This window comes from Panulirus ornatus, chromosome 14 (assembly GCF_036320965.1).
Source record: "Panulirus ornatus isolate Po-2019 chromosome 14, ASM3632096v1, whole genome shotgun sequence".
NCBI lineage: Eukaryota > Metazoa > Arthropoda > Malacostraca > Decapoda > Palinuridae > Panulirus > Panulirus ornatus.
Window position 1 is genome coordinate 44,437,220 of NC_092237.1, and position 14,593 is coordinate 44,451,812.

The following is a 14,593-nucleotide window of genomic DNA, read 5'->3' on the forward strand; positions in this document are numbered from 1 at the left end:
GATCTTTCTTCTCATGCTCAGGTGCATATGCACCAATAATCACCCATCTCTCTCCATCAGCTTTCAGTTTTACCCATATCAATCTAGAATTTACTTTCTTGCACTCTATCACATACTCCCACAACTCCTGTTTCAGTACTGCTACTCCTTCCCTTACTCTTGTCCTCTCACTAACCCCTGACTTTACTCCCAAGACCTTCCCAAACCACTCTTCCCCTTTATCCTCGAGCTTTGTTTCACTCAGAGCCAAAACATCCAGGTTCCTTTCCTCAAACATACTACTTATCTCTCCTTTCTTCTCATCTTGGTTACATCCACACACATTTAGACACCCCAATCTGAGCCTTAGAGGAGGATGAACACTCCAAGCGTGACTTTCTTCTGTTTCCCCTTTTAGAAAGTCAAAATACAAGGAGGGGAGGGATTCTGGCACCCCGCTCCCGTCCCCTCTAGTCGCCTTCTACGACACGCGAGGAATGCGTGGGAAGTATTCTTTCTCCTCTATCCCCAGGGATATATATATATATATATATATATATATATATATATATATATATATATATATATATATATATATATATATATATATATATATATATCACCATATACATACACAAACATATACATATACACACATGTACATATTCATACTTACTTCATCTATTCCTGGCACTACCTTGCCCACAAAAACAGCATTACTTCCCCCTGCTTCACTGAGGTAGCGCCAGGAAAACAAACAAAAAAGGCCACATTCGTTCACACTTAGTCTCTAGCCGTTATGCATAATGCACTGAAACCACAGCTCCCTATCCACATCCAGGCCCCACAGACCTTTCCATGGTTTACCCCAAACGTTTCACATAACCTGGTTCAGTCCAATGACAGCACGTCGACCACTGTATACCACATCATTACATTTCAATCTATTCCTTGCAAACCTTTCACCCTCATGTATGTTCAAGCCCGATCGTTCAAAATCTTTTTCACTCTGTCCTTCCACCTCCAGTTTGGTCTGCCGCTTCTCCTTGTTCCCTCCACCTCTGCAAGATTTATCCTCTTTGTCAATCTTTCCCCCACTCATTCTCTTTATGTGTCTACACCATTTCAACACACCTTTTTTCTCTCATCCACACACTTTATATTTCCACACATCTCTCATACCTTTTCATTACTAACTCGATCAATCCACATCACATCACATATTGTCCTCAAACATTTCTTTTCCAACACATCCACCCTCCGTACAACCCTATCTATAGCCCATGCCTCGCAACCGTATGATATTGCTACATCTACTTATCTTTCAAACATACCCATTTTTGCTCTCATAGATATCGGTCTCTCCTTCCACACGTTCTTCATCACTCCCAGAACCTTCGCCCCCTCCCCCACCCTGTGACTCACTTCTTCCATGGTTCCATATGCTGCCAAGTCCACTCCCAGATATCTAAAACACTTCACTTCCTCCAGTTTTTCTCTGTTGAAACTTACATCCCATCTAACTTCTTCCTCAACCCTGCTGAACCTATACTATTAAACTTGCTCTTATTCACATCTACTCTCAACTTTTTCCTTTCACACTTTTTTCCAAACTCATTCACCAGCTTCTGCAGTTTCTTAATTGAATTAGCCACCAGTTCTCTATCATTGGTGAACAACAACTGACTCACTTCCCAGGAACTATCATCCCCAACAGACTACATACTCACCCCCTCTCCAAAACTCTTGCATTTACCTCCTTAACCACCCCATCTATAAACAGATTAAACAATCAAGGGGACATCACATACCCTTGCCACAGACCGACCTTCTCTGGAACCAATCACTTTCCTCTCTTCCTACTCGTACACGTGCCTTACTTCCTTGATAAAAACTTTTTACTGCTTTTAGGAATTTACCTCCCACACCATATAGTCTTCTGACCTTTCACAAAGCATCTTTATCAACCCTATCATATACCCTCTCCAGACCCATAAATGCTACATACAAATCCATCTGTTTTTCTAAGTACTTCTCACATGCATTCTTCAAAGCAAAAACTTGATCCACGCATCCACTACCACTTCTGGAACCACACTGCTCCTCCCTAATCTGATGCTCTGTACATGCCTTCACCCTTTCAGTCAAGACCCTTCTATACAATTTGCCAGGAGTACTAAAAAAAAACTATGCCCCAGTAGTTTGAGGAAAGGAACCTGCATGTTTTGGCTCTGAGTGAAACGAAGCTCGAGGGTAAAGGGGGAAGAGTGGTTTGGGAATGTCTTGGGAGTAAAGTCAGGGGTTAATGAGAAGATAAGAGCAAGGGAAGGAGTAGCACTACTCCTGAAACAGGAGTGGTGGGAGTATGTGATAGAGTGCAAGAAAGTAGACTATAGATTGATATGGGTAAAACGGAAAGTGGATGGAGAGAGATGGGTGATTATTGGTGCATATGCACCTGGGCATGAGAAAAAAGATCATGAGAGGCTAGTGCTTTGGGAGCAGCTGAGTGAGTGTGTTAGTAGTTTTGATGCACGTGACCGGGTTATAGAGATAGGTAATTTGAATGGAAAGGTGAGTAATGTGGCAGTTGAGGGAATAATTGGTGTACATGGGGTGTTCAGTGTTGTAAATGGAAATGGTGAAGAGCTTGTAGATTTATTTGCTGAAAAAGGACTGGTGATTGGGAATACCTGGTTTAAAAAGAGAGATATACATAAGTATACATATGTAACTAGGAGAGTTGGCCAGAGAGCGGTATTGGATTACGTGTTGATTGATAGGCGCGCGAAAGAGAGACTTCCATGTTGATGTGATGAGAGGTGCAACGGGATGGATGTCTGATCATTATCTTCTAGAGAGGAGGGTGAAGGTTTGTAGGGGTTTTCAGATAAGAAGAGAGAATGGGGTGAAGAGAATGGTGAGAGTAAGTGAGCTTGGGAAGGAGACTTGTGTGAGGAAGTACCAGGAGAGACTGAGTACAGAATGGAAAAAGGTGAGAACAAAGGAGGTAAGGGGAGTGGAGGAGGAATGGGATGTATTTAGGGAAGCAGTGATGGCTTGTGCAAAAGATGCTTGTGGCATGAGACGCGTGGGAGGTGGGCAGATTAGAAAGGGTAGTGAGTGGTGAGATGAAGAAGTAAGATTATTAGTGCAAGAGAAGAGAGAGGCATTTGCACGATTTTTGCAGAGAAATAATGCAAATGAGTGGGAGATGTATAAAAGAAAGAGGCAGGAGGTCAAGACAAAGGTGCAAAAGGCGAAAAAGAGGGCAGATGAGAGTTGGGGTGAGAGAGTATCATTAAATTTTAGGAAAAATTAAAAGGTGTTTTGGAAAGAGGTAAATAAAGTGCTTAAGACAAGGGAGCAAATGGGAACTTCAGTGAAGGGGGCTAATGGGAAGGTGGTAACAAGTTGGGGTGATGTGAGAAGGAGATGGAGTGAGTATTTTGAAGGTTTGTTGAATGTGTTTGATGATAGAGTGGCAGATATAGGGTGTTTTGGTCGAGGTGGTGTGCAAAGTGAGAGGGTTAGGGAGAATGATTTGGTAAACAGAAAAGGGGTAGTAAAAGCTTTGTGGAAGATGAAGGCCGGCAAGGCAGCGGGTTTGGATGGTATTGCAGTGGAATTTATTAAAAAAAGGGGGTGACTGTATTGTTGATTGGTTGATAAGGTTATTCAATGTATGTATGACTCATGGTAAAGTGCCTGAGGACTGGCGGAATGCTTGCATAGTGCCATTGTACAAAGGCAAAGGGGATAAGAGTGAATGCTCATATTACAGAGGTATAAGTTTGAGTATTCCTTGGTAATTATAGAGGAGGGTATTAATTGAGAGAGTGAAGGCATGTACAGAGCATCAGATAGGGGAAGAGCAGTGTGGTTTCAGAAGTGGTAGAGGACGTGTGGATCAGGTGTTTGCTTTGAAAAATGAATGTGAGAAATACTTAGAAAAGCAAATGGATTTGTATGTAACATTTATGGATCTGGAGAAAGCATATGATAGAGTTGATAGAGATGCTCTGTGGAAGGTATTAAGAATATATGGTGTGGGAGGCAAGTTGTTAGAAGCAGTGAAAAGCTTTTATCGAGGACGTAAGGCATGTGTAGGGAAGTGAATGCAAGAGTTTTGGAAAGAGGGGCAAGTATACAGTCTGTTCTGGATGGCACTATGCAAGCATTCCGCCAATCCTCAGGCACCTCACAATGAAGCATACATACATTGAATAACCTTATCAAACAGTCAGCAATACAGTCACCCCCCCCCCTTTTTTATTAAATTCCACTGCAATACCATCCAACCTGCTGCCTTGCCGGCTTTCATCTTCCGCAAAGCTTTTACTACCTCTTCTTTGTTTACCAAATCATTTTCCCTAACCCTCTCACTTTGCACACCACCTCGACCAAAACACCCTGTATCTGCCACTCTATCATCAAACACATTCAACAAACCTTCAAAATACTCACTCTATCTCCTTCTCGCATCACCACTACTTGTTATCACCTCCCCATTAGCCCCCTTCACTGAAGTTCCCATTTGCTCCTTTGTCTTACGCACTTTATTTACCTCCTTCCAAAACATCTTTTTATTCTCCCTAAAATTTAATGCTACTCTCTCACCCCAACTCTCATTTGCCGTCTTTTTCACCTCTTGGACCTTTCTCTTGACCTCCTGTCTCTTTCTTTTATACATCTCCCACTCATTTGCATTTTTTCCCTGCAAAAATCGTCCAAATGCCTCTCTCTTCTCTTTCACTAATAATCTTACTTCTTCATCCCACCACTCACTATCCTTTCTAATCAACCCACGTCCCGCGCTTCTCATGCCACAAGCATCTTTTGTGCAAGCCATCACTGCTTCCTTAAATACATCCCATTCCTCCCCCACTCCCCTTACCTCCTTTGTTCACACCTTTTTCCATTCTGTACTCAGTCTCTCCTGGTACTTCCTCACACAAGTCTCCTTCCCAAACTCACTTACTCTCATCACTCTCTTCACCCCAACATTCTCTCTTCTTTTCTGAAAACCCCTACAAATCTTCACCTTCGCCTCCACAAGTTAATGATCAGACATCCCTCCAGTTGCACCTCTCAGCACATTAACATCCAAAAGTCTCTCTTTCGCGCGCCTATCAATTAACACGTAATCCAACAACGCTCTCTGGCCATCTCTCCTACTTACATACGTATACTTATGTATATCTCGCTTTTTAAACTAGGTATTCCCAATCACCAGTCCTTTTTTAGCACATAAATCTATAAGTTCTTCACCATTTCCATTTACAACAATGAACACCCCATGTATACCAATTATTCCCTCAACTGCCAAATTACTCACCTTTGCATTCAAATCACCCATCACTATAACCCGGTCTTGTGCATCAAAACCGTTAACACACTCATTCAGCTGCTCCCAAAACACATGCCTCTCATGATCTTCTCATGCCCAGGTGCATATGCACCAATAATCACCCATCTCTCTCCATCAGCTTTCAGTTTTACCCATATCAATCTAGAATTTACTTTCTTACACTCTATCACAAATGCTACATACAAATCCATTTGTTTTTCTAAGTATTTCTTGCATCCATTCTTCAGAGCAAACACATGATCCACACATCCTCTACCACTTCTGAAACAACACTGCTCTTCCCCAATCTGATGCTCTGTACATGCCGTCACCCTCTCAGTCAATACCCACCCATATAATTTCACTGGAATACTCGACAAACTTATACCTCTGTAATTTGAGCACTCACCTTTATCCCCTCTGCCTTTGTACAATGGCATTATGCATGTATTTTGCCAATCCTCGGGAAAAGACAACAAAGACCACATTCGTTCACACTCAGTCTCTAGCTGTCATGTATAATGCACCGAAATACAGCTCCCTTTCCACATCCAGGCCCCACAAAACTTTCCGTGGTTTACCCCAGACTCTTCACATGTCCTGGTTCAATCCATTGACAGCACGTCGACCCTGGTACACCACATCGTTCCAATTCACTCTATTCCTTGCACGCCTTTCACCCTCCTGCATGTTCAGGTCCCGATCGCCCAATATCTTTTTCACTCCATCTTCCACCTCCAATTTGGTCTCCAACTTCTCTTCGTTCCCTCCACCCCTGACACATATATCCTCTTTGTCAATCTTTCCTCACTCAATCTCTCCATGTGACCAAACCATTTCAGTACACCCTCTTCTGTTCTCTTAACCACACCCTTTTTATTATCACACATCTCTCTTACCCTTTCATTATTTACTCGATCAAACCACCTTACAACACATATTGTCCTAAAAAATCTCTTTTCCAACACATCCACCCTCATCCGCACAACCCTATCCATAGCCCACATCTCGCATCCATATAACATTTTTGGAACCACTATTCCCTCAAACGTACCCATTTTTGCGTTCTGAGATGATGTTCTCGACTTCCACACATTTTTCAACGTTCCCAGAACTTTCGCCCCCCCCCCCCTCTCCCACACCCTGTGACTCTTCCGCTTCCATGGTTCCATCCCCTGCTAAATCCACTCCCTGATATGTAAAACACTTCACTTCCTCCACTTTTTCTCCATTCAAACTTACCTCCCAAGTGACTTGTCTCCCAACCCTACTGTACCTAATAACCTTGCTCTTATTCACATTTACTCTCAACTTTCTTCTTTCACACATTTTACCAAACTCAGTCACCAGCTTCTGCAGTTTCTCACCTGAATCAGCCACCAGCGCTGTATCATCAACGATCAACAACTGACTCACTTCCCAACCTCTCTCATCCATAACAGACTGCATACTTGCCCCTCTCTCCAAAACTCTTGTATTCATCTCCCTAACAACCCCATACATAAACAAATCAAACAACCATGGCGACATCACACACCCCTGCCTGCAAACTGACATTCACTGAGAACCAGTCACTTTCCTCTCTTCCGCCCGTACACATGCCTTACATCCTCGATAAAAACTTTTCACTGCTTCTAACAACTTGCCTCCCACACCATATATTCTTGATACCTTCCACAGAGTATCTTTATCAACTCTTATCACATTCCTTCTCCAGATCCATAAATGCTACTTACAAATCCATTTGCTTTTCTAAGTATTTCTCACATACATTCTTCAAAGCAAACACCTGATCCACACATCCTCTACCACTTCTGAAACCACACTGCTCTTCCCCAATCTGATGCTCTGTATATGCTTTCACCCTCTCAATCAATACCCTCCCATATAATTTCCCAGGAATACTCAACAAACTTATACCTCTGTAATTTGAGCACTCACTCTTATCCCCTTTGCCTTTGTACAGTAGCACTGTGCATGCATTCCGCCAATCCTCAGGCACCTCACCATGAGTCATAATGCATTAAATATCTTTACCAACCAGTCAACAACACAGTCGCCTCCTGTTTTAATAAATTCCACTCCAATACCATCCAAATTCGCTTCATTGCTGGCTCTCATCTTCCACAAAGCTTTTACAATTTCTTCTGTGTTTACCAAATCATTCTCCCTAACCCTCTCACTTTGCACACCACCTCAGCGAAAACACCCTATATCTGCCACTCTATCATTTAACACATTCAACAAAGTTTCAAAATACTCACTTCATCTCCTCACATCACCACTACTTGCTATTACCTCCCCATTAGCCCCCTTCACCGATGTTCCCATTTGTTCTCTTGTCTTAAGCACTTTATTTACCTCCTTCCAAGACATCTTTTTATTCTCCCTATAATTTGATGATATTCTCTCACCCCAACTCTCATTTGCCCTCTTTACACCTCTTGCACCTTTCTCTTGACCTCCTGCCTCTTTCTTTTATACATCTCCCAGTCATTTGCACTATTTCCCTGCAAAATTCGTTCAAATGCCTCTCTCTTCTCTTTCACTAATAACTTTACTTCTTCATCCCACCTCTCACTACTCTTTCTAATCTGCCCACCTCCCACGCTTCTTATGCCACAAGCATCTTTTGCACAAGCCATCACTGCATCCCTAAATACATCCCATTCCTCCCCCACTCCCCTTACGTCCTTTGTTCTCACCTTTTTCCATTCTGCACTCAGTCTCACCTGGTACTTCCTCACACAATTCTCCTTCCCAAGCTCACTTACTCTCACCACTCTCTTCACCCCAACATTCTCTCTTCTTTTCTGAAAATCTCTATAAATCTTCACCTTTAACTCCACAAGATAATGATCATACATCCATCCAGTTGCACCTCTCAGCACACTAACATCCAGAAGTCTCTCTTTCGCGCGCCTATCAATTAACACGTAATCCAATAACGCTCTCTGGCCATCTCTCCTACTTACATACTTATACTTATGTATGTCTCTCTTTTTAAACCAGGTATTCCCGATCAGCAGTCTTTTTTCAGCACTTAGATATACAAGCTCTTCACCATTTCCATTTGCAACACTGAACTCCCCAAGTATACCAATTATTTCCTCAACTGCCACAATAATCACCTTTGCATTCACATCACCCATCACTATAACCCGGTCTCGTGCTTCAAAACTACTAACACCCAAAACACTTGCCTCTCATGATCTTTCTTCTCATGCCCTGGTGCATTGGCACCAATAATCACCCATCTCTCTCCATCCACTTTCAGTTTTACCCATGTCAATCTACAGTTTACTTTCTTACACCCTCTCACATACTCCCACCACTCCTCTTTCAGGAGTAGTGCTACTCCTTCCCTTGCTCTTGTCCTCTCACCTACCCTTAACTTTACTCCCAAAACATTCCCAAACCACTCTTCCCCTTTACCCTTGAGCTTCGTTTCACTTAGAGCCAAAACATCCAGGATCTTTTCTTCAAACTTACTACCTATCTCTCCTTTTTTCTCATCTTGGTTACATCCATACACTTTTAGACACCCCAATCTGAGCCTTCGAGGAGGATGAACACTCCCCACGTGACTCTTCTGTTTCCCCCTTTTAGAAAGGAAACAGACGAAAGAATGATCCAACCCACCCACGTGCACATCTGTATACATAAACGCCCACTCACGCACTTATACATACCCATACATTCCAACGCATACATACATACTTATACATACACAGACATATACATGTATACACATGTACATATTCATACTTGCTGCCTTCATCCATTTCCATCTCCACCCTACCGCACATGCAATGGTACCGCCATCCCCCCTTGCGCACGCAGAGTACCGCTTGATAAAGACAACAAAGGCCACATTCGTTCACACTCAGTCTCTAGCTGTCATGTGTAATGCACCGAAACCACAGCTCCCTTTCCACATCCAGGCCCCACAAAACTTTCCATGGTTTACCCCAGACGCTTCACATGCCCTGGTTCAGTCCATTGACTGCATGTCCACCCCGGTGTACCACATCGTTCTAATTCACTCTATTCCTTGCATGCCTTTCACCCTCCTGTATGTTCAGGCCCCGATCGCTCGAAATCTTTTTCACTGTATCCTTCCACCTCCAGTTTGGTCTCCCACTTCTCCTTGTTCCCTCCACCTCTGACACATATATCCTCTTTGTCAATCTTTCCTCACTCTCTCCGTGTAACCAAACGATTTCAATACACTGTCTTCTCTCTCAACGACACTCATTCTACTACCACACATCTCCCTTACCCTTTCATTACTTAATCAAACCACCTCACACCACATATTGTCCTCAAACATCTCATTTCCAACACATCCATCCTCCTCTGCACAACCCTATCTTTAGCCCATGCCTCACATCCAGATAACATTGTTCGAACCACTATTCCTTCAAACATACCCATTTTTGCTTTCCAAGATAACGTCCTCACCTTCCACACATTCTTCAACGCTTCCAGAACCTTCGCTCCCTCCCCCACCTTGTGACTCATTTCTGCTTCCATAGTTCCATCCCCTGCTAAATCCACTTCCATATTTCTAAAACACTTCACTTCCTCCAGTTTTTCTCCATTCAAAATTAACTCCCAGTTAACTTGTCCCTGTACCCTACTGAACCTAATAACCTTGCTCTTATTCACATTTACTCTCAGCTTTCTTCTTTCACACACTTTACCATACTCAGTCACCAGCTTCTGCAGTTTCTCACCCGAATCAGTCATCAAGGCTGTATCATCAGCGAACAACAACTGACTCACTTCCCAAGCTCTCTCAACCAGAACAGACTGCATACTTGCCCTCTCTCTCCAAAACTCTTGCATTCACCTCCCAAACAACCCCATGTAATAACAAATTAAACAACCATGGAGACATCATGCACTCTTGCTGCAAACCAACATTCATTGGGAACCAATCACTTTCTTCTCTTCCTACTCGTACACATGCCTTACATCCTCGATACAAAATTTTCACTGCTCTAGCAACTTACCTCCCACACCATATACTCTTATTATTTCCACGAAGTATCTCTATCAACTCTATGATATACCCTCTCCAGATCCATAATTGCTATATACAAATACATCTGTTTTAAAGTATTTCTCACATACATTCTTCTAAGCAAACACCTGATCCACTCATCCTCTACCATTTCTGAAACCACGCTGTTTTTCCCCAATTTGATGCTTTGTTCATTTCTTTACCTTCTCTTGACTATATTTGGTCAGTGGGACTATTCCATGTGACTTGTCTCATAATCCTTGACCTCTCCCACCCAGAGGTCATTTTATCCACTTCATTTGTTCTAGGACTGTACTATTATACCAGGCTTCTGTTGCTCACTGTCCATTCTGTCTCACCTCTTATGCTCATGAGTCTATGTAACACCAATTGGCCTGGGAATGTTTTCATTGACATCTCTTGCTCTGTGACCATTCTGTTACATCTCTTATATTAGGACTGTTCAGCTTCTTAAATCATGCCCAGGAAACGTTTGCTTAACAATGCTTGCATGCTTTAGGGGTATTTACTTGACATCCTTTGCCCTATGATCAATATGCTTCATATATCTTGCCCCAGGAATGCTTTGCTTCACATCCCTCACAGTAGGAAACTATTACTTGGTATCTCTTGTCCAAGAAACATTATACTTGACATCCCATGCCCTAGAACCATTCTACTTGACATCTCTTGACCGGGAAGTGTTCTCCTTGACACCCCTTGCTCTTGGGCCATTCTTCTTAATACCCCTTGCCTTAGAACCATTCTGCTTGACATATTTTACCTAGGGAATGTTCTCTTTGACATCCTTTTCCCTATGAGTGTTTTGCTGGATGTCTTTCCCAGGAAGTGTTCTGCATGACATCTCTTGCCTGGGGCGCATTCTGCTTGACATCCTTTGTTCTACAACGATTCTGCTTGATATCTCTTGCCTGGGAAATGTTCTTGACATCCCTTGCAAGGGGCCCCAAGGAAGATTCTGCTTGACCTCCTGTGCCAGAGGCGTTTTGTCATGACATAAACTGTTCTGAGACTATTTATGTGGCCTTTCCAGGACTGTTCACCCGGGTCATCATGCAATCTGGCTTTGCTTCCTGTCCTTGGGCAGTGGGCATCAATCACAGGGAAGTAGCAGAAGAAGTCGGGCAAGCTTTAGGGTGTCCTACCAACCAGGACAGTGAGGCTCTTCTAATCTGCCTGCAGGAGAAAGATGCACGTCGCGTTTCTGCTATGTTCCAACACTTTTTCGTAAGTTCTTAAATGAATCTAGAAGAGGACTTTTATATCATTTATTTATTTTATTATACTTTGTTGCTGTCTCCTGCGTTAGCGAGGAAGCACAAGGAAACAGACGAAACAATGGCCCAACCCACCCACCTACACTTGTATATACATAAATGACCACGCACGCACATATGCATACCTACACATTTCAGAGTATACATACATATACATACACAGACATATACATATACACACATGTACATATTCATACTTGCTGCCTTCATCCATTTTCATCGCCACCCTGCCAGACATGAAATGGCACCCTCCTCCCCCTTCACATGCGCGTGAGGTAACGCTAGGAAAGACAAAGAAGGCCACATTCGTTCACACTTAGTCTCTAGCTGTCATGTGTAATGCACCGGTACCACAGCTACCTTTCCATATCCAGGCCCCACAAAACTTTCCATGGTTTACCCCAGACGCTTCACATGCCCTGGTTCAATGCATTGATAGCACGTCCACCCCAGTATACCACATCGTTCCAATTCACTCTATTCCTTGCATGCCTTTCACCCTCCTGTATGTACAGGCCCCGATTGCTTAAAATCTCTTTCACTGTATCCTTCCACCTCCAGTTTGGTCTCCCACTTCTCCTCGTCCCCTCCACCTCTGACACATATATCCTCTTTGTCAATCTTTCCTCACTCATTCTCTCCATGTAACCAAACCATTTCAATACACCCTCTTCTGCTCTCTCAACCACACACTTTCTATTACCATACATCTCTCTTACCCTTTCATTACTTACTCGATCAAACCACCTCACACCATACATTGTCCTAACCTATCTCATTTCCAACAAATCCACCCTCTTCCGCACAACCCTATCTACAGGTCATGCCTCGGAACCATATAACATTGTTGGAACCACTATTCCTTCAAACATACCCATTTTTGCTCTCTGAAATAACGTTCTCGCCTTCCACACATTCTTCAACACTTCCAGATCCTTCGCCCCCTCCCCCACCCTGTGACTCACTTTCGCTTCCATGGTTCCATCCGCTGCTAAATCCACTCTCAGATATCTGAAACACTTCACTTCCACCAGTTTTTTCTCCATTCAAACTTACATCCCAAATGACTTGTCCCGCAACCCTGCTGAACCTAATAACCTTGCTTTTATTCACATTTATTCTCAGCTTTCTTGTTTCACAGACTTTACCAAACTCAATCACCAGCTTCTGCAGTTTCTCACCCAAATCAGCCACCAGCGCTGTATCATCAGTGAACAACAACTGACTCTCTTCCCAGGCCCTCTCATCCAAAACAGACTGCATACTTACCCCTCTCTCCAAAACTCTTGCATTCACCTCCCTAACAACCCCATCCATAAACAAATTAAACAACCATGGAGACATCACGCACCCCTGCCGCAAACCAACATTCATTGAGAACCAATCACTTTCCTCTCTTCCTATACGTACACATGCCTTACATTCTCGATAAAAACTTTTCACTGCTTCTAACAACTTGCCATCCACACCATATATTCTTGATACTTTCCACAGAGCATCTTTATCAACTCTATCATATGCTTTCTCCAGATACATAAATGCTACATACAAATATATTTGCTTTTTTAAGTATTTCTCACATACATTCTTCAAAGCAAACACCTGATCCATACATCCTCTACCACTTCTGAAACCACACTACTCGTCCCCAATCTGAAGTTCTGTACATGCCTTCACCCTCTGAATCAATACCCTTCCATATGATTTACCAGGAATACTCAACAAACTTATACCTCTGTAATTTGAGCACTCACTTTTATCCCCTTTGCCTTTGTACAATGGCAATATGAAAGCATTCCGCCAATCCTCAGGCACCTCACCATGAGTCATACATACATTGAATAACCTTACCAACCAGTCAACAATACAGTCACCCCCTTTTTTAATAAATTCCACTACAATACCATCCAAACACGCTGCCTTGCCGGCTCTCATCTTCCGCAGAGCTTTTACTTCCTCTTCTCTGTTAACCAAAACCAACCCTCTCACTTTTCACAATACCTTGACCAAAATACCCTATATCTACCACTCTCTCATCAAACACATTCAACAAACCTTCAAAATACTCACTCCATATCCTTCTCACATCACCACTATTTGTTATCACCTCCCCATTAGCCCCCTTCACTGATGTTCCCATTTGTACCCTTGTCTTACGTACTTTATTTACTTCCTTCCAAAACATCTTATTCTCCCTAAAATTTAATGATACTCTCTCACCTCAACTCTCATTTGCCTTCTTTTTCACCTCTTTCAACTTTCTCTTGACCTCCTGCCTCTTTCTTTTATACATCTCCCACTCATTTGCATTATTTCCCTGCATAAGGCGCCCAAATGCCTATTTCTTCTCTTTTACTAATAATCTTACTTCTTCATCCCACCACTCGCTACCCTTTCTAATCTGCCCACCTCCCACGCTTCTCAAGCCACAAGCATCTTTTGCGCAAGCCATCACTGCTTCCCTAAATACATCCCATTCCTCCCCCACTCCCCTTACATCCTTTGCTCTCACCTTTTTCCATTCTGTACTCAGTCTCTCCTGGTTCTTCCTCACACAAGTCTCCTTCCCAAGCTCACTTTCTCTCACCACTCTCTTCACCCCAACATTCTATCTTGTTTTCTGAAAACTTCTACAAATCTTCACCTCCGCTTCCACAAGATAATGATCAGACATCCCTCCAGCTGCCCCTCTCAGCACATTAACATCTAAAAGTCTCTCTTTCCCATGCCTATCATTTAACATGTAATCCACTAACGCTCTCTGGCCATCTCTCCTACTTACATACTTATGTATATCTCTCTTTTTAAACCACGTATTCCCAATCACCAGTCCTTTTTCAGCACATAAATCAACAAGCTCTTCACCATTTCCATTTACAACACTTAACACCCCACTTACACCAATCATTACCTCCACTGCCACATTACTCACCTTTG

The 14,593-nt window shown here is 42.9% G+C and overlaps 2 protein-coding genes across 2 annotated transcripts in view; both read left to right on the forward strand.

Annotated features, from left to right (window-relative positions):
• Positions 1-11,146, forward strand: part of LOC139753543 (esterase SG1-like) — a 61,298-nt gene extending 50,152 nt beyond the window's left edge. The window contains exon 5 of the mRNA XM_071670191.1: positions 10,938-11,146. Within this exon, the coding sequence (XP_071526292.1) occupies positions 10,938-11,146 (209 nt within the window). The remainder of the gene's footprint in view (positions 1-10,937) is intronic.
• Positions 11,147-11,393: 247 nt separating this feature from the next.
• LOC139753363 (bile salt-activated lipase-like) overlaps positions 11,394-14,593 on the forward strand; it is a 57,733-nt gene continuing 54,533 nt past the window's right edge. Inside the window, exon 1 of the mRNA XM_071669740.1 lies at positions 11,394-11,606. Within this exon, the coding sequence (XP_071525841.1) occupies positions 11,433-11,606 (174 nt within the window). The 5' untranslated portion in view covers positions 11,394-11,432. The remainder of the gene's footprint in view (positions 11,607-14,593) is intronic.